Source organism: Echiichthys vipera (genome assembly GCF_963691815.1).
Source record: "Echiichthys vipera genome assembly, chromosome: 5".
Lineage (NCBI taxonomy): Eukaryota > Metazoa > Chordata > Actinopteri > Perciformes > Trachinidae > Echiichthys > Echiichthys vipera.
In genome coordinates, this window is record NC_139830.1 from 5950639 (window position 1) to 5977823 (window position 27185).

At 42.1% G+C, this 27185-nt stretch overlaps 1 protein-coding gene across 1 annotated transcript in view; it reads right to left on the minus strand.

Annotated features, from left to right (window-relative positions):
- The window catches only part of LOC310947466 (calsyntenin-2-like), a gene marked incomplete at its 5' end in the record, with an annotated part of 259328 nt that overhangs the window by 149046 nt on the left and 83097 nt on the right, over nt 1–27185 (minus strand). Inside the window, one exon of the mRNA XM_083914254.1 lies at nt 12773–12895. Within this exon, the coding sequence (XP_083770380.1) occupies nt 12773–12895 (123 nt within the window). The remainder of the gene's footprint in view (nt 1–12772; nt 12896–27185) is intronic.

Genomic DNA, 27185 nt, shown 5'->3' on the forward strand with positions numbered 1-27185 from the left:
ATTGCATGTCAGCTAACGCAAGCAGTTCCCCCCATTATTTCTTCTCACACCCCACACATACTCCTCTGTGTCTCCGAGGGCAGATCACCACTATCTCCTCCTGAGTTGCAGCCCCATTTTATGCTCCAGCGGATGACAATAATTTAAGCCTCCCGATATGCAAATGTCCTTAATTGGACTGTCACAAGTTCCCAGGCATCGTCAACTTTACAAAATGACTGAGGCTGGTAGCAGATTGGATTTTGGGGGCCAATCTTGTACACTTAATTTTCAGTAATTTTGCAAGCGTCTCACCAAGGGGTCCTACGACATGCCACTTACAAGACTATCTATGCCAGCTGGAATAGGTACAGAAAAAGAAGTCAACTCTGTCTTGTTATTTTCATTCCCTTCCACATCTCTATTTTCTCTCTCTATAACCAATTACTCCCATCTCAACCAAACTCTTCAATTCTCATGTGACTCATCTCATTTGTACCTTTTAAAACCTCTATGACAGTGAGGTTGGAGCCGCAATTTTCACCCTGGGAGGCTGCTGTTGTTCCCATTCTGTCAGATAACCTTTTTTTTCTTCACCTGAAACCCTACGGTGTTTTTAGGAATACACATGAGTCACACTTTCAATGAAGACCACATCTATAGTGCATTATGAGTGCGTTCATGGTGAAATATAATGCATTCATGACTACAATCATAAACGCACATACTGTAATGCCCTCTGATGCACTGTATTAACAGTGATAAAACATTATAGAATCGACTTGAATTATAAGTTCAAGCGTCTTATGGATGCTCTTCACAATATAAAAACCAGAAGTAGACTGATGGGGCTTATAATAAATTTTGACTTCTTATAAAACGGACGACTCATACAAGCAATCTGACTGGTTGTTAGCCGTGGAGTAATTCCTGTATAGCCACAGCTGTCACGTCCAATTACTTGTCACAATTCTATATCACTCCGCTTTCATCTTACAGTGTAGGGAATTAAGCATAAACTTGCATTTCAACATGTTTATAAAGTGATTGGTTAGTCTTATTTAGTAGCTACAACATATTTCTAAAGTGATAAGTTATCCTGATTTCTAACAACACTCTCTGTTATTGGAAGTGTCAGTCAGCTGCGCTGGTGTGTTGTTGACGCAGTGGGGACAGAGTGCTATCTTTAGCTTAAGCTAACACTATATGTTCACGGACATAAAATCTGTCCAGAGATATATATTTAGTTATTTTTTGCGCAGATATCTTACTTATAACAGGATTGAGCTAGCAAAGCAGTTTAGTGTTTATTTGTTAGGTCTTTATTCAGATTGAGAAACTTCACAATGTCTACAAGCTAACATTAGCTTAAATTGAATAGGGACTCAATGGACAATATAAACGGTCTCTGTTGCTTAAATCTGTACATAGAGAAAATATTTATTGTCAGATAACTTAGTTACAACACGATTGAGCTAGCAAAGCAGTTTAGTGTTTATTTGTACGTCTTTATTCAGTTTGAGAAACTTCACGATTTCTACAAGCTATGCTCACGCTAGGCTATGCTCAGTTTAACTAACAGGGCAGCAACAGGCTAAATAACATCAAGACAGTAGCAGCCGCTGGCCAGGAGGGACTATTTTTTTAAGAACACTGCTTTTTATGGATGATTTTTTTGCTAATAGACTGTCTACATTGGAATATGTCCATCACTTTAATATTGCCATAATTAGTAACCGTTTTATAAAAGCAATAGCTTACGTCAGGCTGTGATATGCTAGGATTATATTTATTATTAGTAGTATTAGTATTATTTACACCTTTGTTTAACCAAAAAAAAAAGCCTAATTGAGATTAAAAATGTATTTTACAAGAGTGTCCTGAATACTGAAAACATTATATCATGCCTAAGGGGAATTGTTCGGAAGCAACGAACCCTTAGCTGGGATATAATCCCAACATACCACGGCCTGTTGTGAGCTATGGCTTAAATATACTCACCTATTACACACCTAAACAAAATGTATTTTGACATTTCACATAATCACTTATGATGAAGCGCAGATTATTTTAAATGGATGAATATGTATGCATATTTGCTTTCCCCCAACAATGAAACATTATGATAATGCATGCATTATTACATATGCATCAATACTGTACTTCACTTTACATACAACGATAACTTGTGATACTGCATGGACTGGTATGGCACACTATACTGTAGGTCTTTGCACATTGAGTCCATTGGGTTTTTGTCTTTTTAATCGTTAAGCAGACATCTTGCACGCCGACTCCACTCCACTTTTATTATTATATGTGTTGCAAAAATCTGCAATATGGTACATAATGCTGTGGATGTGTGTGTTGGAGATGTAGCAGCTGTGTTTTCTGTGAGGGAGGAGCAGAGCCTTGTTGAATTGTAAAGGTGGACAGCCATGGGCATTCCATCTGTGTGTGTGTGTGTGTGTGTGTGTGTGTGTGTGTGTGTGTGTGTGTGTGTGTGTGTGTGTGTGTGTGTGTGTCAGGGACAGAAAGCAAAATCAGCTCATGCAATATAAACCTAATGCATTTAATGTATTCTCCTCTCGGGTAAATAACCTTGATGTGCAGCCTCCTGGATATTATCTGCCATCTCAAGTGATCCGGGGCTATCAATTATCCCTGATGTTCACCTGTCATGTTTTTCTATAATCTTTGTTTATTTAAAACATATTTCTTTTCCCCCCTAATGTTTGCTAGAAAACCATCAATCACTCAGCAGGCGAGTTAGGTGTCAGGTCTGTGTTTGTATTTCATTATGAAACAGAAAGAAACATTCCCAGCTCAAACTTCCACACCTGCAAGCTAATCCAGATAAAGTCATATTTCAATGCAAAAATGGATTCTTTCCACTTGTCAACAGTTATAAGGGACTGTTAAATGGCATGCAACAGGGACGTTTTTAGAGAGTTTTGCAATTTATCCTAATTTCTAATTTCCACCAACCCAGCCTACTCTCACTTAATTAAGTCTTTGATTTACATGAGTGAACACGTGGAAATGATGTTAGCTGTGATGACATGTAAAGAAAGGATATAAAACCCCAGTGTGGCGATAAGAAGCCGAGTCTGATGAGGCTAAAAATGGGCTTCTGACTGCGACCGCCACCGCAATCCCCCACGTTGTCGAAGGTGAATAAATCCCCAAATTCCTCATCTCAGTTTGAAAAATCCACGCTATCCATTCAATGTGAAAGAATAGTGGAGGAGTGCGCAGATGAGTTCTGCAGTGATCTCCCCGTCAGGAGATTAAGGCCACGAGACGTTTGGTGGAATGATGTTCTAATAACCGACTCTGAACCAGAGAGCTAGAGGGGCCATCCAGGAATTAACTACATGCACGTGGGTGGGGGGTCAGTATTAAATTTGATGCTCTGACTGTCTGTTATGTTTCTATCAAAAAGAGATTTTTTTTCTTTGATTCCCACGTTCATTTCTCCGTGCTCTCCCGGATGTTGTTTAATAACGGTGGTTCATTGCAATTTTATTCAGTGTGACAGACAATTTCTTGCCCTTGAGTGAAGATTTTACCCGTTCAATGAAATCAAGAAAGTGAAAGAGTGAAGCATTAATAAGTTAGAGCCAAGGTAAATGAAGGAGTGGTGTGGAAAGTCACTGCGTGTTTATATGTGGAATGCTTTGAATTTTCCATATTTCTTCACAAAAATCGAATGCCTGCGTGTGTGTGTGTGTGTGTGTGTGTGTGTGTGTGTGTGTGTGTGTGTGTCTGGGTGTTTGGGTCAAGTATCAACATCATTTTCTAGAAGTCAAATCAAAAGTAAAAGTATTCATTCTGTAGAAAATATTCATAGATAGATGGTGTGTCTGCTATATGTTACCCTCTTAAATCCATACACTTACACACACAGGTTCCTCTTACACTTCTGCCCCTTACTACAAGCCGTAGTATTCAGTGAATAGCTCCACCTGGGCAGACCAACCGCTGCTGGCTGACATAAAAAGCGTCACTAATAGAGCTCTGCTTTTTAAATTTTGCGCGGGAATGTCGTCACAGACACTCAAAATGTAGTCAAGTGAAAACGCTTTCATTCGTGGATCATACGATAAATCATCATCGTTTTAACTCCATCTTTGATTGATCGGAACGATTAGACGATTAACTAGATGAAAATCCAAATATTTGTGAACAATTATCTATAGCCTATATTAATTATGGCTGTGTTTTTGTTTTTTTATTTTATTTATTTCACATCACTACGCCTAGCGGAGATGCTAATGGCGCTGAATTAAAACATTTACGGCGAGAACCGGGGGGGTACCGGGATTATTGTTGCCTTGCGAGATCCAAACAAACAGCTTTGCAAAGTCTCCCGCAAAGAATTTGGGATTTTTGCAAGGAGGGGAGGCAGACATGTTTCTTTTTTTCTAATACAGTATATTCATGAACCGAAATAATACATGAATACAGTTTTTGACTGTGAAACTTAATGTAATGTATTGAAGGCCACACTCATCCCCCCAACTCTCCTGTTCTGAATTTTCACCCATCCTGATCTGGTAACCCCAGATGTAATGGAGTGAAAATCTAAAGTTGCATAAATTGGAGGGGGTCAAATGAAGTCCAAGTACCTCAATATGTACGTGTACAATACAATTTTTCTTATTGTTGTTTGGAGAGCAGTGTGCCATATATTCCTCACTATTGCATCATCAAATCGAGTTTACTGTTTCTAGTCTGACCCATACATACACACACACACACACACAAACACACGCACACGCATGAGTCCGCTAGATACCTCTCCATCTTCAAAGAGGAAGCAGAGAAAAACTAGGTGATGGAGGGATTACAGCAGAGGGGAAGCTGTCAAATTTCAAAGAGAAAGGGAGGTCCTGTTCAGAAAACCGACAGAAAGAGGACTGAAAGTCAGATGGGATGATTTGGAGATATAGGACTGGGAGCCAGATCAGAGATAGTGCAGGGAAAAACACAAGTATTCAAGACTAGACAGAATGAACCTCAAAATTTAAGTTGTATATCAAAAGCAGCGTCAAAGTCTTTGAAGCGCAGAAGCGATGTACTGGCAAGTGATGAATGTGATATTGACAAACTGCTTAAACACGGATCGCTCTCTCTCATGGAGTGCTGCGTCGAGAGTTGAACTTCAGTGGGAAGTCTTTGAAACAACATCCCTCTCTCCATCAGACTGTGACGACTCGGAGCAGACTCTAGGTTCACTTGCTTGTACGTTCGTCTCCCAGGAGGAGCAGCAGTTTGTTGACACTTTAATTGGAGGCCTTGAGGCATGGATGCGGATCAAACAAATACGCTCACAGCAAATATAGATTATATGCATGCAAACACAAATGCACACCTGAGGTTTCCTCTGCACATTTATCACATATGGTACTTATTCATATAACAACATAATATCACATATGTGCCCCCCCCCCTCCACCGAATATATATTATAATTACTGCCCTGGCTGTTATTAATAGATGCGTAATAAGGCGGGTCTCCAAAGTGCCCCTATTTTGAATTTGAGCCCAGTGTTGCCAACTTGTCATCGCCTAATTTGCATCTTGCTTCAGAAATTACATCTGGAGCAAAGAAAGAAATCATGTGATGTAGTATAACAGCGCTTAAATCCATGTAGGGAGGAGGGTCAGGATGGTGCATGGGTCCCAGGACATGGAACTTTCACCCATGGGTCCGGTGTCCGTGTCCAGGAAGTACTAAAGCAAACACAACTTTTTCTTTAATCCTCACCGAGTAATTTTGGTACCTAAATTTCAATTTCAATGTCACCTTCTGTTGCCTAAACTTAGCCAATGCGGCCATAAAACCACAATATCTTCCTTGAATAGCAGAATTTTCGTGAAACAGACTCAACAGAAGCAAACTTTCCTACTTCTGATAGCTGGAAATGTCTCAGTTTGAAGTAAGTATGTTACTCAAGCATCTCAGCTTCTCAGTGATGGGGTGATAGTTAACCTGAAATTCTGCTTAATGGCATTGGATAACCTAAAACGTGTACCCTTTCGCTTCCATTTGAAAGAACAAAGCAGTGAGCCGCGGCACTTACTCCTCTGCTAGTTCTGTAACTCATCAAAAGACAAAAAAGCTAAAAGCCTAGAAAAGAAATCTCATTACAAAGACTATTTCCCTCATCTGTGTGGTTCATTGAGGAGGCAGATTGCATTTCAGTACTTCATTAATAAATGAGTATGTGAACAATGGCAGACTGATGGCTCCATTGTCTTGAAGCCAAAGTCTGAGGCACTCTGCAGGCAAAAAGCAAGATAGTCATTACGCTGCCAATGCTTTTGAGCTCAAAAGTCTATAGAAACAAGTTAGCATGAATAACAGTATCACTGATTTACACTGTGCTTGAGTTTCACTTTATAACGTTGGTTTTTATCTTGGACAAACTTTGTTCCGTCCACATGTTAGTTATCAGGTCTTCATGCACAAAGTAAAGAATAGATCTTATTAAATGAAACCATTCAAAAAAGAAAGAGCTGACATCCGTGGAAAAAATGTGTCTGCTATGGACAGCACGGCATCCTATGGGAGGGTAAAGGGCACCACTGCAATCCCTGTATGCACTGGAGCTAGATTAAATCTGACAGGTGGGAATTATTTGAGAAAAGATGAAAAAAAGAGTGTGTGATACCCCAGGAAGGAGGGGAGAAAGCGACGGCTAGTTCCAGAAAATACGTACAAGCAAAATGACCAAAGGAGGAGCTGAATTGCAGTGTGTATGAACAGAAAGCACAGGCCGATTAAAGGGATCTGAAAGTCATTGATAAACTATCTTTCTGCATACTTATGTCAATCTGTTGCTTTTTAATCATGGGTAAAGCAACAGCTGTGAAGTTGTGGCACCTGCTGAAAAAAAATATATAAAAAAAATACTGTTGCCTTATTAATGGTAGCCCCTGTGACACCCTCCAATGATCATTCGCCAATGAGCTTTAAAAGGAGGCTCGGATAAAAGAGACTTTTAGTTTTCATTTATCCAGTTTGACAGAAGATGATTTCATTTTAGACTCCACATGTACAGATTCACCATGGGGCTTTCGTCCTCGATGGAACTAATAAAACTGCGGGACACTGAGCTTTAAGGAATACTTAACTCACAAAAAGACCCTTTTTTCATCAATTTTTACCTTAACTTCCTGAAGAGAATTTGGTTTTTGTTGCATGCCTCCACAGTATGCTCAAAAAAGGTCTTGTTTGTCCAGTCATATGCCCAGTACTTCCAAAACACATGCTTTTTCACTAAAACCTTTCCATTAACAACAGTCCCGCATAAACAGTCTGATGCACGAGAGTAGAGACAAGTACTGTCTCTGTGTAAAACTTCTCTGGGAGACAGTGGAAGTGTTTAAATAGTAAGGTTTTAGGGACAAACCATGTGTTTGGGAAGTGAGCATACAACCAGATAAAGAAGATTTGAATTAAACTTCATGAGTTTATAAACTGATGTTTCAATATAGGAAAGCTATATCGAAACGTGGTCGCCTAGTACTTCAGTGCATCAAGACTTTTTGATTCTCCATTGAGCGTGGAGGCATGTGACAATAACAATCCTTCACAAACTTAAGACAATACATTCATTCATCTTCAACCGCTTGTCCCTGTCGGGGTCGCGGGGGGCTGGAGCCGATCCCAGCTGACATCGGGCGTGAGGCGGGGTACACCCTGGACAGGACACCAGTCTAGCACAGGTCACATAGAGACAAACAGACACAGACAACCATTCACACCTACGGGTGATTTTAGAGTCATCAATTAACCGAACACATGCATGTCTTTGGATTGTGGGAGGAAACCGGAGAACCCGGAGAAAACCCACGCAGACACCGGGAGAACATGCAAACTCCACACAGAAAGGCCCCACTTAAGACATTACTCGGTGAGTAATTGATGTTGAAGGTATTCCTTCGCTTACAGTGACAGCTTAAGAAGATAACTGACCCAAGTAGCAGCAAAGATACTGTATCTGATTTATATTTTTATCATACTAAGACTGAAATTGTTTGACTTACCCTGTCAACATATACATGTTTTTCCAGCACACTTACAAGCATTTTATAGAAAGCCATTATCCTGTCTTGTCAAATGGAGACATTGACTGTAGCCCTAAACCTTTATCCTCTCAATTCATGATGCCGTTTATCTCAATCACGTTTCCCATCTGTGAGCCACACTACATATTTCACCTTTTAAACAACTCTTTCCAATTCCTCTCTTGTTAAAAAACACATTGCGGTGTTAATGCTTCTCCACCTACACACTGTACTGAGCTCAGTGCTACCGTGCTAATTAGATACTTTTCATAATTAGCTTGAGATCTGTTTTCCAATCAGACATGCAGCAGAGGCTAATTAATCCCACCACATTAGCCAGCCAGTATGATTACTCATATCTATTTACCTTGCTTTATGGCAGTGAATGACGCTATGATATCCCCTGCTGTCTTTGGAGTAATGGGAAGCTGTTGGATTCCCAGAAGAAAGCCAAGGTCAGAGATAATTGATTTTTTAGTAATGCCTAGAGAGGTACAGTTTGGTAATGCAGTAAAATCCGAATGCAGACCTAGTTTGTTCAGACATCAGATAAGACAGCAGGAACAGGCAGATCCCTGCTGTCAGTCTGACTTCTCATTTGCGGTGAATGATTGCAGAACAGATGGAAATAAAAGAAAAGAAAATCCTCCCATACTTAGAGTTTGAGAAAAAGTGGTACAGTATATACTGTATGTGACACATCAGTGCCAACTAAAAGGGTAAAGCGTATTATTCATGCAGAGGGAATGTGTATGTGTATGGTACACTGGGGTCTTGTGAACCTGTCTAAACTGCCAGCGCTGTTGACTGAGCAGCATGCATACGTGGGTCACTGGTGAGACATTAACTGGGCATTCAAGCAAAAGCCACAGGGCTCCGGGGACCAGTGGAAGTGAAGGACTGACACATGAATATACTATGTGGTGTGACAGCGGTGCCATGAGAAACCGCTGCGTGTGATGGCAATAGAAATCCAGGAGTGACTGACAATCATCTAACCTGTGTCAAATAACGCCACTCAGCACAGCTTTTGCCCATTAACCTCGTTAACATAGCCTATTCAGTACAGTGATAGCTGTCTTCCAAAATAACCATTTCAGTTTAATAAGCTAATGGACCACAGCGCTGGTCTCACTAAACCACCACTATGAAGTTTCAACACATTCTCACCAACTAGGGCTGCAGCTATCAAATATTTTTGAAATCGAGTACTTTACCGATTATTCCATCGGTTAATCAAGTAATCCGATAATATATATATATATATATATATATATATATATATATATATATATATATATATCATTTTGCGTTAAAAATTATCATAATTTGGCCTATTTGGTGTGGTGACCTAACGGATGGGTCTGTGTGTTTGCTTGTGTGCACGCATGCGTGAGGGAGGAAGAGAGTGAGACAAGATGTGTGTGTGTGTGTGTTGAAGGCAATATACTCGCAATTTACCATGAATAAGTTTCCTATTTAAAACATTCAAAGTGGTGCATAAAATTCTACGAGAGACTCACTCTCTTCCTGTTTAACGTAACATCGGGCAACGTACAAACTGCGACTGGAACATTTCCTCAAACGAAACTATAAAGACTGATCAGGTAGGTAACGTTATGTTTAACATTTTAATCAAAAACTAAACATAGAGGCATTCACAAGGACAGCTACGCAATAGCTTCCTGTCTTTAACATCTGCAGTCACTACGGCAAACGGACTCCTTAAACCGAAACGGCGGCACTTGGTGAAGTGATGCTAACAACGGGCTGCTTTCGGCTCAGACACTGAATCATTTGTTGTGGTACGCCAGTTCCTGTTTGCAGGGGATACAATGCACCTTTTTGGCTTTTTTGGCTTTTTGGCTTTTTTGGCTTTTTTAAGTGGGAAATTATTCCAAACGTATTCTCTGCCTATTCCGGGCTGTAGTGGTGCGCATCTGCAAAAACGGTCCTTGTGGGACAATGATCCCTGAGCTGAACAGGCCGCAATAACACGCAACCTAGGAATCAAGCGAATCATCGAGACAGAGATTTTGCCTCGATACATTTTTGTAATTGAGTAACACATATAGAGATGTAAAATGTACACAGAGAGAAACAAAACATACAGTAAATACAGACAACATAGAAACATAAAATGTCTAAAAATAGATGCAATGCCATCACCAAAATACAAAATGACTAAAATACAACTTAAAATGAATGTAAAATGTCCACAAAGAAAAACAAAATGACCAGATGGAAATGGGCATATAAGAAATAAGTACACAACGACTACAAAGAGACCCAAAAGGACTACAAAATTTCTAAAAGTAGACTCTACGTAGACAGAGTGGGTGGGCTCCTATATGTCTGTGCCCATGGGCCCATTGTCTCATCATCCGTCCATGCCAATAGCCAAACTCAAAGTCACTCACTGACTGTCAGTTTCTTGTTTTGGGAAACCAACAGAGATTGATTGCCAACATTTCCATTGCACCTGACCCTGTTAAAAAACCTTACCATTAAACCTTTTGCAGAATCACCAAAAAATCACACCTTGTCCAGTAACAGTGCTTTTCTGTATGAGGCCCAATGTTTCTGCACAGTTTGAAATATATCACTCCTTTAACTGGAATGCAATTCAAGACAGCTGACTGAGTTTGTGTTGGCACTTATCAACTCATAAAATAATGTGTTGTGACGGAACTGACATAAACATATGCTCTAGAAGAGTTTTCATACACATGTGAAACGCAGTTCATGAAAACAGAATAGGCTGAGCTATAACAGAAAGCTCAAGATGTGATGTGTTTTCCTTGATGGATTTTCAGTATGGCTGTTTGTATAAACTGCCTTTTGCGTTTTGTTTTTGCTTTGTGAGACGGAGCGATTCGTAAAACAAAGAGCTTATCTCTACCAGTGTGCTTCACTCTTCCTGACATGCTGTCTGTGTGATGTTGAAGCTTGTAGCTGCAGTGATGGCTGATGTCAGCCTTAGCCAGCTTTCAGGTGTAGCAGTGCCACTTTTTCCCTGTTGTCCCAGACCAGTGAGTGTGGTGACTGTTGAACCCTGCTCAGTAGTCCAAGAGGATTACTGAATAGGTTTGGAGGGATGTAAAAGAAGGACAGGGAAACACTGTGTTTGTGCTGGCTTATTGACATTTTCCTATTGAGTCGTGAGGTGCTTTTAGGCAGGTACAGTTGTAAAGTTCAGGCTTTCAAAGAACACATATTAGCATCTTTCCTAAATTCAGTTCGCTGGGTATTGATGTGTCTGAATGTGTTAAAGCAGGTGCCGTACAGATCTTGTCATGGCCAATTCAACAGCATGCCCAAAGTTAGTCTGACATTGCATGTCTTGGTCTTAGATGTACTGTAATTAAATCCTGGTTGATCAAATTAATGAGGCTTAAACGCTACCTATGCACTGCACTGCCCTGCCACTCCGCCCCGGCAATTTGTCGGAAGAAGGCATGATTACCGGATAACTGTCTGTGCCCTGAACTGTGTCTGCCTGGTTGGACATCACTGCTTTAAGAGGCAGTGAAAAGGAGGTGACTGCTGCAGTGTGTGTGTGTGCGTGTGTGCGCACGTGTGTGTGTGTGTGTGTGTGTGTGTGTTGGGGGGGGGCTTGTTTGTGTGTGTGGGTTTGTTGTTGTTGGGATAGCTCAATAGGTGTACAAGTACGGAGGTGAGACAAGAAAACATATGTGGGAAGTGGTGATGAGAGGAAACAAGAAAGAAATGAGAACATATATAAATATCAGGGTAAAGAGAAGGAGGGATAGACTGGTGATGCTAATGTTTATTAATAATTTAGTGAGAAATCTCTCTCATTACCCTTATGAAATCCAGGAACACCTATGAGTTCTGGCCACTGTGTGTGTGTGTCGTTGTGTGGCTGTCAGCCAGAGGACATATGCTGGTCAGCCAGCTACCCTCCCTACTGTCTCATCATTTTCTCTCTTTCTCCCTGTAGGGTGGCCATTACAGCTAACCCCCTCAGGCCATGCCACAGCACACGCACACACAGTAGCAAACAATGGGAAAATGTTTTGGTAAGCATACACACATGCACACTTGCACGCACACTCTCTCACTTCATCCATCCAGCCAGCCAAGCTGGAGGGCCTTGATGAGTGGGCTACAGCCCCGCACAGCAGCCCCATGCTAGGGCCTTGGCCACATTAGCACCCTGGCTGTGGATAGGCTGGCTGGGCTCGCCAACAGCCTGCAGCTAACGTCCTCCCACAAGAGCTGGCACCCTTTAGACAAGCTGGAATGGTCACAAAGTGGGAAGCATCTAATCCAGCTTGAGTCTCTTTTTTTTTTCTTGCAGTGTCCTCCGCCACCGTGGGACTTATTTGGGCCTCTTTCCGCTCTAAATAAATACGAAATAAGAGTCCTGTATCTTATGTGTGCTCACTGGGATTTATTGGATTAAATGGTTGCAGCACAGAGCAGGGTTAACACTGGGGGAAAAAAAACTGTGATGCAGCAGTTATAGTAAATGAAGCCAATTTAAACCTCTTAATGTGTTATCACATGACAGCTTTATAGGGTTTATATTCTAGGTGTAAGTACATCCTGCAGCTATGCTTCCCTGTGCGGATTAACACCTGAGTCATCGTTGACTGCCTCCATTTGGTCTGAGTTCACCCACGTCCATCCCTGCTGCTATGATCAGCCTCCAGTTGACAGCCATTGAAATGGTTGAAATGTGCCATACCTGCATAGGGGATGGGGGCATCTTTGTCCAGGGCCACCAGAGGAGGATCTAGCAGAACAACATCAGTGTTTTCAGTGATCACCCCATGGTACGATGTCTCAATCCAGGGCTTGTGTTTATTCACTGTGGAGACAGAAAGCAAAATGTGAGATGTCAGTGAAACACTTCTGCTAGCTGGTGTAACAGAACTGTCAGGCTAAACATGCTGATGCATATATCTTCAATGTGATTTCACTGAAAAACTGTCAACAGATAAATCATTTGACTCTCACATAAAAAACACAGTGAACTGTTGCAAGAATCCATGTACTTTTCCTTTTTTTCTGGTCAAAACTCCTCCTGCTTCAGTTTCTACAAGACATTCTCATTTTGCTCTATCTCCCCAGAAACCTAGTTTCGCTCTTTTGTTCTTTTCTTCCTTCAAAAATTCCCTGCAGGTTTCAAAACACAGTGCCATGCTTGATCAATGACCACCACTGTGTTGCCAGCAGACACGTGTATTCAAGGCCAAGTCAAGACAAAGTCCATGAGCTGAGGGCCTGATTAAGGGCCATACCTGAGAAACAGCTCTCAAGACTGTGTGACACCACACCAAGCAATTTGCCTAGACTCTCATCTTCAACCGCTTATCTGGGGTCAGGTCGTGGGGGTAGAAGCTCTAGTAGGGGACCCCAAACTTCCCTTTCCCGGGCCACATTAACCTCTGGTCCTGGGTCTTCCCCAAGGCCTCCTCCCAGCCTGACGTGCCTGGAACACCTCCCTAGGGAGGCACCCAGGGTGCATCCTTACTAGATGATCCGGAACCACCTCAACTGGCACCTTTCAACGCAAAGGAGCAGCGGCTCTACTCCGAGTTCCTCACGGATGGCTGAACTTTTCACCCTCTCTCTAAGGGAGACTCCAGCCATCCTCCTGAGAAAACCCATTTTTGGCGACTTGCCTAGAATGCAGAAAAAAAAAAGGGATTGAGGAAAAATCTGGAAACCTCAAGTGCTTTTTACAGGACCCGCTTAATTCAAGCTGGTGGTCTAAAATGACACAAAGCAGGTGGAAATTGGAGGGCCCCTGAAAAGCATTGGTTTAAAAAACACAACATATTATGTGATTTATGGGAAGTAAGTGCATATGCAGCAATTACTCCCTATTCAGAAAAACCAAGAGACGTGGCGTCCTTTCTAAGTGCTAATCAAGTGATCATTGTTGACCACTCAATTATTCACTGAATGTCAGAAAAAGCCACTTGGCAATGCTAAATGTTTACTTTCCAAACAACCCAGACAGAAAAATGGAATCAATCAGCAATCAGATTTGAAGTGACGTGAAATCAATGTAATTTTATTTGTGTGCTCACATTGTTTTCTCTCTCTCTCTCTCTCTCTCTCTCTCTCTCTCTCTCTCTCTCTCTCTCTCTCTCTCTCTCTCTCTCTCTTCTCTCTCTCTCTCTCTCTCTCTCTCTCTCTCTCTCTCTCTCTCTCTCTCCTCTCTCTCTCTCTCTCTCTCTCTCTCTCTCCTCTCTCTCTCTCTCTCTCTATATATATATATATATATATATATATTATCCCCATGTAAGATCATTTGTAGCTATTGTGGTTTAAATGAATCCTTATATAGTTCCCGTATATGAACTTCTATCTCAGTAGAGCCGACCCTTCAAATTGAGATGCATTGTCTGATATTATATATATATATATATATATATATATATATATATATATATATATATATATCTGTCAAGGAGAAAAACAACCTTCCACATTTGTGTTATGCTTATCTTTAGTAGATTTACGATCACATAACCAGTAAATTACCAACAACAGACTGACTGCACACTACAAACCTCCCACCAATATACCATTACGACCACATTTTGCTACTGTAGCCCCAATTTCCACTGGCCTTTCTTTTGTGGAAAAGGTTACAATCAGCATCCATTCCTGGGACAAACGTCTCCGCAGTCGTCACAGGTATTTATCAGCTCTGATCGGCAGTAATGGAAACATCTGGGGAGACACAGTAAGATTTAACGCCTTTCTGGCGCAATGCTAAGATGTGCGACACCTCCGTCAACCACAAATTCCCTCTTTCTCTGCAACGCTTGGACATTGTTCCAAATAAGTCTGCACAGAGATTAAAAGAGAGACTGAATGAGCAATAAATATAAAAAGTAACATTTCTTCTGGATTTCATGCTGCTTTCTATCATTTACCAGTTTTATGTTGGGACAATGAACAAAAAACAGACAGGCATACTTGTCTACTGGTAATGGGAAAGGAATCTATCACCTCTTTCTCACATTTTAAAAACCTGTATGCATGCACTAATTTTGTTTTAAAAAAAAAGGGTATGAGAGTGTGTGAAAACTAGTTAGTTCACAGAGATGTTTAAATAGATCTCTCAAAGTAACTGGATAAATGGTTGAAATAGTCATCTAAGATAACAACCTCTTATATTGTCCTCTTCTTTTTCCCTCAAAGGACCAAACTTGATTGATTTTTAGCACAGGTTATATAATCATGTTTTTGAGGACTTTGGGTAGCCGCAATAAGATACCCGGGAATACTACAGGGATGCATATTCATAAGTGCAGCCAGAAGGAGATCATTTAGAGTGGCAGATAGATGGGCACACATTAGTCTATTAGGGTGTGATACTTATGCATGCGTTTGCTAAAACCGTGAGGGGCAAAACGATTCTGGATTTCAAATTTGAATGCCAGACCATGTTATTTTCGGGGATAGCTTGCTGACTCTGCCGTGCGGGGATTTCAAAGGGAATCGGATGATTTTTATGGGTCACCCCTGTCGCTGCCAAAGCTACTGCAAAGAGACACAGACCTGTATATTGCGGGGAATGTGTAGTGCAGGTACAGACTAATTAGCACACTGGCATTTATGTCAGATCTATGGCTCTGGAATAATGCAGCCAAATGTCCACAAGATCACCGCCTCTGTCAGCAGGAGAGGAAGTGTGTCATCAAAAGGGAAACAGTGTGTCATCAAAAGGGAAACGTGAGACAAATGAAAGCATATGAAAAAAATCTAATATCCTCCTCCAACTTGAGACAGGTGCATAACCCTAATAAATGTGTAATACAGGCTATAACACGATTTGAGCACGATGCATGAGAGCTAATAAGGAGTCTGGAGAACAAGAAGGGGCTTGTCCTTAACTTCATATTCAGTCGTCTCGCAGCTTAGGAGCCCTATTGACCTTTAAATCCTTGATGTCGCCGTGTGTGCCGCTCGCTGTAACTACTAGATTCAGGCTGAACAGAATTTTCTGTTTTCAGCAAAGCCAAAGTTTTCAAAGCTGCATATGATACAACAGAGACAACAGACCCATCGTCTCAAGATACGCAACACATGTAACGCAAGTGGCAGACAACAGAACATCACGATTAAGTCTGATGATATCTTCACTTTTGTGATACCAACAGGACACAAGATCGAGTGCATCTTTCCATCAGTCAGCCTGGATGTGCTGCCACTGCGGGTTAATTATGTCTTAAAGCCTTGCAGCTTCTCTGTGTGTGTGGTATCGAATGATTCTTCCCCAGGAGTGATGATGGCATTAAAGGAGCATCCACCTATAGCAATCATGTCTGATGATGGTATGTCACCTACATGTCAGACCCCCCTCCCCAACCCACATCTGCAGGAAATCTTATCACTGGTGAGAAATGTGATGCTGTCTTAATAGAAGGGGGTCCACATATTGACAGCTTACGACATGCTGCTGGGTCATCAACACAACACAGATGGATACGCTCCTCTCTTCTTGCAAAAAAAAATGCAGACCATTAGAGATTCAAGAGGGGTGGAGGGGAGGGCGGGCATGGAGAAATGGAACCAGCCAGAGCATCAGTTCCAGAGATTCCCAGCGGAAACATTGCGACCGCTTACCGCAATCGAACTCATGGCTGCAAGCTCGGACGTCTTGACACTAAGTGATTAGCTACACACTCCTCCATGGCAACTTGAATCAAAGGTAAACACCGGTAATCCCTTAATCAATATGAACGGAACATGACACTCTGCAGAGCCAAATTTGTCTGCAGAAAAGAAAATCCGAAAGAAGCCGTTCTCCAAGTTGCTCTCTTTGCTAAGTCTACAAGCTTTTGCGTTCTAACGACACACACCAATGGGAAAATGTGGCATTTTGATTGAACTGTGTGTTGTTTAACTCAGCCTTGAGGCTCTAGACACCGTTTGATAGAAAGAAAAAGCAAACACACACAAACACACCTGGGGAAAAAAAAATGCCTGAGCTGCAGCTCTCCATGTGACCCCAATTTTTAAAAGCAAACACCTTCATTGGCTACTAAAAGCACTCGGTAAATGGCATGCAATAACCTCTTTGAGGGAGACCAATTTGCCAGCGTCTTAGGCTGAACATGACAAGTTGAGATGCGAGGGCTTTTTGCATCTTCCAGACAGAACTGGAATCAAACACACCCGTTTTTGTTTCATGTGTTAACAAGCAGAGGAAACTGCTCATATGTCATGTTGTTTGCTTATTCAACCCAGAGCAGGGATTCAAATACCATGACCTTTAGCCACTGTGTCACACAGGGGGAGAAGCAGTGGGGTGAATTCTGTTAACTGGCTTCAAGGATTAATACTGTGCTACTCATATGTTTTAAGATTAACCACTTGCAATTTTGTCAGCCACAGAATAATTTTTGTTCTTGAAATCAATTTAATTACAAGGGTTGAGGGATACAGTCAGGCTAATATAAACAGGTTGTGTGACAGCTGAAAGGTAAATGCTGGAGCCAAGCTGCCCTTTACTGCTGGCTGACGGTCAGCGAGACTATCTCCCTCCGCCATTTCACTGCAAATTAAGACGAGAGTCGTGGATTTCACTTGAGGCTCTGAGCATGGCAGAGGCGCTATACCTGCGGATTAATCTCTGACCAGGTAACAGTGCACCACAGTAACTGTGCTGGCAGGTGCCACCTCGGAACGGGCGGGTACTGCAATCTGAACAGGCCCTGGGGGGACAGGGGAGGAAGAGAAACAGTTGTAATTAAAAAGAACTCTGTAGGAAATTAAACTCTGATTGATAAGGTCAACAAAAGGGACTGTGATGAATACATCAGCATAATGAAAAGTAAACGTAGCAGAGACAGTAAGCCATTACTGCGACCAAGAGGCAATTACAGCTAGAGACAAGCTGGGAGCTCGTGCCAGCTTTGAGAGGCTCAGAGATGCCCATCAACAGGTCACAGTGAATTATTGAGAAACATTCCCGCTCTGCCAACGACCGGGGGCATCTCAGTCTCTCTTTTTTTTTTTTTTCAAAACCACTCCATCGTTACAGCGGACCATGTCGTCTTTGAACCTTGGAGATCTTGGCAAACTTTAATCTTCTTTGCACTCAGCGAACTAGCTTTGTGCTTCACAGGCTGACAGGAACCATCTGCCGGGAGACGACTTCATCAAATATAAAAGCTTCTAAGTAGATTTTTCCTCTAGATATAGTGAGTGCTCAAGTTCCTGAACATTGATTTTGATTTAAGCGAATAAAGGGTAACACGTGTAATCTGCAGGCTAATAAAATTGACATAACACTGCATGACATTTTTACTTTGACTGCTAATTTATAAAATAAGGTATATTATAATATAATCTTTATCTACAGTATATAGCTTCATGGATATCAAAGATGTACTCTATTGAGTTGGAGTGTTACAGGAGATAGGGCTAGAAATAAAGTGATGGTTTCCACTCAGGTGTTGGTCATCCAACTTTCATATGGATGGCGGCTATATATATATATATATATATATATATACTGCAGATGGCTCACTGAAATAATCACCCACATGTTCTATAAGAGTTTCAAATTTAACTGAAAAGATCCATATCATATCTTGCTTATCATATATTTAACCATGTATTGCAACAATGGAAATACAGTTATACTCGGCTTTAGTGTCTCCGCTTTTAATAACCCTCCCTGTAATTATCCAGGGAGGGTAAACTAGACTAGAAAGGTGGAGGCTGAGGTGGAGGGGGCAAAGCTCTGCCATGTAGCTGTGTGTGTGACAGTGTTGGTGTGCAGCGTTCAGTGCTCGTGAGTCATATATGAATGAACCACCATGTGTGAGGAAGGACTGTGATTGGTGTGTGACTTATGGTAATCATCCTGTCAGTGGGGCGTATGACTACCGTGTCCTGCATGAACTAGTGTGGGCTTAATTACTTTTCTTACACTTTCCAGAGCTATAATACACAATGCCAAAAGCACATTTCTAATTATAGAATTAATAAGAACATAAATGATGTTTGTACATAAAAATGGTATGGTAAAACATAGAAAAAGGAATTAATGATAGCGCCCTTTTTGAGCCTCTCTGCAATTACAGACCAGGATTTACTGCGCGTGTCACACCCCAATGCTCAGACTTCTTTTTTTTTTTGGTTTCCCACCCTTCTCATAATGTGTGTTGCCATTTCCTATCTGTATTAATCCTGTGTATCTCCTTGTGTGTGTGTGTTTATGTGTGTGTGTGTGTGAGTGTGTGTGTGTGTGTGTGTGTGTGTGTGTGTGTGTGTGTGTGTGTGTGTGTGTGTGTGTGTGTGTGTGTGTGTGTGTGTGTGTGTGGGCGTGCCCTCCTTCCATTGGCAACTCCAGGTAAACTTTATGCAGGTGAAGCCGCTTCCATGAATCATCCCCTGACTATAAAGACTCTGGATTCCCTCCTACTCGTCGCAAGATCGTTTCATCAGTCTATGCGGTAGTTTGCGGTTTCCCTTGTGTCCTTGTTGTTAGCTTGTGTAGCTACGGCCTCTGTGTTTTCCCTGCCTGCCTGTTGCCTTCTCTCCTGTGTTTCCCCTCTGTGTGAGTATGCTAGAGGGACGAACCCAGCTGCGTCATGATGCTGCACAAACACCCTCACTGGGGACTTCACGAGCCACACTGGATCCTGGGACTACGCACCACCTCCCCCCTTGCACTCGCTTTGCACATTTATCATAAAAAAGACTTGTTACTTACTGTTAACCTGTTGTCTGGCTCACGCATTCGGGTCCAGTCTCTGTACTAATCCATTACACTTATTCTATAGCCTTGGTTTGGGTCAAGCTAAAAAAAAACAAAACCTGGATCCTGCAATTTCCATAATGCAACCAAATAGGGTTTTACATCACACCCTCCATACTCAAAGATGTAACACTCTATGCCATCAGATTGTTGAGCCTGTTTTTTGTAAAATATGTGAATTTTTCAAGCCCAGTCCAAAATAAGCATTATGACATTACCAATATAGTAAATTATTTTATTCTTTTTTTTAATGTTCCCCCTTCAAATGGCAAATTATGATCACAAATTACAAAAGGCCTAAGCATAATGAATTGCATAAAATCAGGGACACTTAATGAAACTAAAAGAAAAAACAATGAGCATCATATAAGAAAAATGGTGGAAATTGAAAATAGAGTGTTACTAAAACAGATGAGAAGTGCATCTCAGCTTAATGTTCCATCGCATCAGTGTTTGCTATGTTAAATACAGCAAGGGAGCCAAAGCAAGGATTAAACTACAACAGCTGCCAAGCTCAACACAAGAAAATATGAGAAAAAGCTTGTTTGTGCTTGGGTGGAACACCATCAAGTTCATTACTGAGCCCGAGCAGCAAAGGAAACTGTGTTCCTGCCAAAACACCTGGGTCACACCGGGGCCCTCCTCCCCACAGCTCCTCTCAGACAGTGACTCCCTGACCTTTGCTGTGCTCTTCACTGTCGCCTCATCTCAGAGTCTGGAGGACAGGGAGTGGAAACTAAACTTCACACTTTCACACCATCGAAAAAAAAAAAACACACCTCGTGTCCTCTGGGATGTAATTGAAAATCCTGACTTGGCCTAAAACTAATTCCCCGGTGTTGCCCCCTGTTTGGCCTTTTGTAGCTGTTTTGTTTGGATTTAGTTTCTTGAGATTATGAGTTGTTCTTAGCCCTGGGCAGGGTGAGATAAAGCAGGATCACACAGAGCTTTTTTGAGGCTGGTTGAGGGTGGAATAACCTAACAATTCAGAGGCTGCCCTGCATTGCCCTCGGCGTGTGTGTTTGCACCAATGTGTAGGTGTGTTGTATGTAAGCCTGTGCATATCTGTGTATGTGTGCATGCTGCTTTTGTGGCCCCTGATCCCATTTTCTGCTTTGTGTGTGCGTGTGTGTGTGTGTGTGTGTGTGTGTGTGTGCATGCGCGTGTGTGTGTGTGTGTGTGTGTGTGTGTGTGTGTGTGTGTGTGTGTGTGTGTGTGTGTGTGTGCGTGTGTGCGTGTGTGTGTGCATGTGTGTGTGTGGGAATGCTCAGCAGGGCAGTGAGGGAGGTGTAGTGGCTGGCTGGAGAGCAGAGCGGTGTTGCCGCAGGACCCCAAAGCATCTGAGTGCAGACATCGCCCAGTGAAAAACCACCCAGTGGGCGCTCTGACCACAGTAAACAAAACACACAAACAGTCAAGCTCAGAAGGTTTTGTAGACAAGCAGAAAAAAAATCATGAAAGTGCGTTTATAGTTCTGCACGACACAGATGGACAGACAACACTGAGAGAAGGCAAGTGCTGCCACACGTATCAAAGTCCAGCTTTATTTGCACCTCAGTGAACAATGACATTTTTGTTTTGACATTTCTCTCCTTTCTACCCCTCAACATTGTCCCTGCAGCAAAATGATAGAGCCCAAGCAAAGGTCAGGCTTTTATCATGAGCTTGTTTTCCATCTACCTTGGCTGAAGTGCAACCCCACCCCCACCCCCCAGAGTCAGAATACTCAAACAAAGAGGAGCTGGAGAAAGAGCAGAATGGAAAAAGTGCTATACAAATTGTCAGTTTGCCCCTGTGCCGTAAGCGACTGTGCAGCGAGCGGTTTTACTGTATGTGTTGCTCCACTTTCAGATGGGGACTTATCAACCTGCAGAGATAGGGAAAAGGCTGACTGCAGAGTCACTGCTGCTCTGCTACCCCCAGTGCCCCTGGGGAAGAGCTAGAAAAATAAAGAGAGGAAGTAGGAGTGTTATGCATTAAGGTACGCAGCAAAATGAAAAAAAAAAAAACTAAAAGCATCTATCCAAATGACCCAGAGTGGATGTATAGGAGCTGAAAATGCACTTGTGGTGCCATTACCCCAGCTATCATGACCCCTCTTCGTGAAATGACTTCACAGCCTCAAATGTTCCCTCTGTGCATCATTTCAGAGCCATTATCCTCGTCCATTATTGTATGTGCAATTTGAGGCATGGCATTTACAGCCCCCTTTGTCTCTGTCACGCACGCACACACACACACACACACACACACACACACACACACACACACACACACACACACACACACAGACACACTCACTTTTGATCATATTCACTGAAACTGACGCTATGCTCCGATAGAACAATATAAATCATCTGGTTTTAGGAGAAAAATGCGCCTTTACATGCACCTGGAGCCGATTGTTTGTTCGGCAAAAATTGGCCGCGCCCGTATCTCTATCCTGTCCACTTGTGCACATGGTATAATTTGACACGCCACAATTTGACAGCGTCAGAGTCAGCTCGATCTGCCAGACTTGCCAACTGCAGATTTAAGATGTAGAAATATAAAACAACCAGTTAAACACTTGCAAACTACTTTCATTCTCTCTTGCCAAACAGTGAGTCTCGTGAAAAAGCCCAAAGTTAGAGCTGTGTGTGTGTGTGTGTGTGTGTGTGTGTGTGTGTGTGTGTGTGTGTGTGTGTGTGTGTGTGCGTGTGCGTGTGCGTGTGTGTGTTGGTGAACAAGGATTGAGCATAAGAAACCAGTTTTCAGGTCTTTTTGATCCCCGCAGAATTTTGTTCTGGCCAGTTTATGTGGCGCCTCAGGCCAGCTGTGAAACAGGGGTTGAAAACACATTGAGCAAATAAAAGTATCTGCGGTGTTATCCTTTTAGGATGGCTGTTCTTTTGAAGTGAAGGCCACCGTGTTATGGAACATGAGGTGCACTATGCACAGTAATCTGGTTTTAGAAGTGTGTGTGTGTGTGTGTGTGTGTGTGTGTGTGTGTGTGTGAGGCTCAATGTGTATGTGTTTAATGTCAAGAAGCAGCACCATAGAGACGCTACACTTCACACATACAGTGGCCTGACCTTGGGTACAATTTATCCTGTTATTATTTAGTTGACTTCATACGTCTTTTTTTCTATCGATCTTTACCTTCAATTTCTTCTCAATACCCTTTTATCACCAAAATAGATCCAATCAAACACTCACTTTTATCTGGCCAGTCAGTCTTTTCATCTTTAAAGCCTATATAAACATGGACACATGCTTCTTTTCACCCTCACAGGCACATAGCTCTCTACAGCACTTAGTCCCCGGTGCTCCTAAGAGTGTGCTTGTAATTCCTCCTGGCGGTCCATTCCATTTTTGCCTCTCTCTATCTTTCTCATATCACTCTAAAAATCAAAGGCAAGTGGGCAAGGAGGTGTGATGAGAGGAAGAGAGTATCCCACCTGGGACTCTCTTTGGATCCCTGCTACACGCACGCACACACACACACACACACACACACACACGCACACTTCATCTCTCCTCATCCTGGAGGGAAGGAAATAAAAGGGAGCAACGTAAAACTTGTAATTTCTCCTCCTCCCCAAATGTCATTCAATTCCCCAAATAAAGAATTCAGAGGAGAGGACCATGAGATTACAGAAGGAAAAAAAAGTACCAGTGTAATTAAGGTGGGATCTGTGGGACACACCAAAACAGGAAGTGGGGGTTAATCTGTGTGATAACAGTTACTACTAACAGGTAGCCTAATATATGCGGTCATGTATGAACTAGCCAACACGATACAACATCTTTGTCCATTTACCTCAATTCAACGATTATGCCTCATTAGACTCTGTCCCATATAACTCAGTCCACACAGCACTGTATGAGTTGTTCCGTTCTGAAGGGAATTCAGCATGAAATGATATTTGTTAAAATAAAAAAAATAAATAAAGGTACGTAACGGTAATAATCTAAGTACTGTTAACTGTCCGTGTGAGTTTGAACATTATTGGACTCACAATGGATAGTTCAAATAAATAAAAAAAAATTTGGTTCTGCTGTATCAAATTGATACAGCAACAACAATTGATTGTTGTCTATTTCAATGTATGTTATTTGTACCCGGGTGTCGGTAGCCTACAACGCTATTATTACCCTTTTTTGCCTAAACCTAACCAAGTAGTTGTTTTGCCTAAACCCTACCATGTACTGTAGTTGTGTTGCCTAAACAACCAAACTGCAAAAATAAGTCAACACAATTTTAAGTTACATCACTGGCTGGATTTGGGCCACAGTCTCCTGGGTGAAAGTCCAATGCTTAACCAACTCACCCTAAGTTAACTACTACAATGTCACACTTTGTCGCTTTTTGAGACGGTGGATGAGGGTTTGGTGTAAATAGCCAGATTGCGTGGGTGTAATTAGATGCTCCGTTTTTGAATTGCTTTTGAAGTCAGCTTCAAGTGGCCATTTGAGGAACTGAAGGTTTTTTGCACTTATACATTGACTGGCATACATGAAACTGTGTTTTTTAGGTTACAAATACAGATGAGCCAATGAGTGTCGCGGGGGAAATGACGACTAGCCAATCAGTGCCATGGGCAGGACTGACACGGTTTACATAGACAGCACTCACTGGCCAATCACAATAGAGTTGGTTAAAGGTGCTTATGTCATAGGCTGTGCCATTGCCTACTCCACTGCTACCATTACAGTGTATGACAGTCTATGGCCGCTAAGATTGAGGCTGTTAAACAGTGGATAAATAGTTCTGAGCATAGCAACCTCTGTGAAATGACTTCTGTAAAGTCTAAAAGAGTAGCACGGTTGAACTATTTCGATTCCTATTCATTTTAGCAGAGCACTCAACGGAAGTTAGGCTTGGAACAAAAGTCTCTTGTGATTGGTTAGTGAAAATGAAGTCCCCCATTGAAATCAGTTAGAGCATGGGTGTCAAACTGATCCAGTAAAGGGCCGTGTGGCTGCAGGTTTTCATTCCAACCAATCAACCAACCAATGTTCTTGCTTGGTTGGAAGGAAAACCTGCAGCCACACGGCCCTTTACTGGATCAGTTTGAGACCCCTGTGTAAGAGCAACGGTAATGTTGGACTGAAGAAGGAATTGTAGTGTTGTAGTTGACAGTCATTTAACTCTACCTGTAAACTATAGTGCAACCAGTTCCTACTTTGTTGTAGCTTAACACAGTACATTCACACTAAAGTGTGTTCTGGTAAAAGATATTAGATCAACTAAGAAAAAGTTGCTCTGGACAGACTCTGTTTTCTCCAGCCCAGGCTGCATTGAGCACACGGTTGCTTTTTCCATCCTACATTATATTCCTATTATAAACCCAAACCTTATGTTTCACCTGTCCGGCACAGTCTTGTTTTTCCTCATGGATGAACCCAAAGAGCTACAGAGCATGACCATGAAGCCCTGGCTGTGAACTGTGAGAACAGAAAGACCTGGGAGGCAGTGATGTACATGAAAGGGAAAGGTGCTTCAAACACGCTTTAACCCCCACCATATCTGATAAATGTGTGCCCGGTCACACATAAAAATATCTCTCTCACACACATAAACACCCAAGCAGCAGCCAATTGGGATTGGTGCTGTTGGAAATGCTTCGGACATGTCTGACATACTGACAGCTGCTTTCCTATCTGAGGGGGATGGAGGCAGGAGGAGAGTTAGCACCTCCCGGAAGACTGATCGCGCATGTGTATGTCATGCTGCTTGTGTGTGTGTGTTTAAAGCAGTAAATTTATACAGTAGGACTCATGCAAGGCACAGCAGTATTTCAGAAAGGTGATTGCAGTTCTGGTTAAAAACAATAAAAAGTAAACACAAAAGCACACACACCCACAGCCCCCCTGTTCTAAACTGTGGAGCACACTCATTCAACTATTGTGCCATCCCTCCCACTGACCAGCACTTTTTATTGTATGATCTACGTCTCCACAGTATGTGGCACTTGCACAGGTGCAAAAGCAATCAGTTAGTTAGGGAAAAAACACATTACAGTATCCTCTCAACCCCTTTTTAACCCACCCAAAGTTCAAGTGGCTATTATTTATTTCCATTATACTGAAGAGAATAAGAGCAGAGAGGGGGAAAAAAACATGTTGTTTATTGCAATTCATTTGATAAAAAAGTTGCACTTTGTTGTTTTGTTGTGCAGGGAATTAATTCTGGTAGAAAACACATGGGGGTTCAATGGATGAAGCCCGACATCTGTTAGTGTATTGTACTGTAGGCGCTCTGAAAATGCACCTGCCGTGTAACACAATGTAAAACAAGCCTCCACCAATTCACAGCATGAAGGCAAAAGCCTCTCTCTCTAACAGTATTGAGCCTTGAGATGTGTGTGTGTGTTTGTGTGTTTGTGTATGTGTGTGTGTGTGTGTGTGTGTGTGTGTGTGTGTGTGTGTGTGTGTGTGATTGTGTACGTGTGTGTGTGTGTGTGTGTGTGTGTGTGTGTGTGTGTGTGTGTGTGTGTATGTGTGTGCAATTTAACCAGTGGAGCTGGTTACTAGAAAGCCAAATTGCTGGTAGCCAGAAAGGGAACAGTGATGGCTGGTGATAAGGGACTCGGCAGCATGGATGAGGGAAGTGACTTGGGCTGTTATTGTTGCTCTTAACTGTGTCAGTAGCCTTGACTTGAAACAGAGAGACTCATCAGCAGCCATTGGAGCAACAATCCTCGTCACAGCTCCGACACACGCTGAGAAAATAACCCACACAGCCACAGAGAGGATATGTATAAGCTGTATTTAAAACTGCCACCAATCGCCGGCACCTTCAGCCATTAGGATGAAAGACGATGGTTTCAAAAGAGGAATGCAGCTATGAACCGAAGACAACCTTGGTGGGTTCATTCATTGGCTGTCTGACTGGCGCAATCTCTCCGGGGAATAGGTTTTCCTGGAGCTACGAGGCCAGACATGCAAACACCCACACATAAATACTGTTAATATACAAAGAAAATCCATTCATTCAGATCAGGCAAAAGCAGGTACACACACGCACATTCTGTGTCACACGAGCAATGCACCACATGCATGCACATTAATAATCCCGATGGTAGGGAGTCATCATTTGGAAAATATAGCACACTTCAGTCAGTCAATCAAAGCTTTCATACGTGTCAGCGCAGTTCACAGATGACTGACAAATACACTGTGACAATGTGACACTAATGCACACCCAAGATTTTAAAAGATAGAGAGAAAAGAAAATGTGAACAAAACGATATAGGGAAATGCATAAATAGGAAAAACAAAGGAATTAATATTAAAAGGAAAAATATAAAAAAGAAAAAGTCAAATAGGAGCAATAAAACATCCTAATCAAATGTTTGAAGCCCTTTCCGCTACGATCATC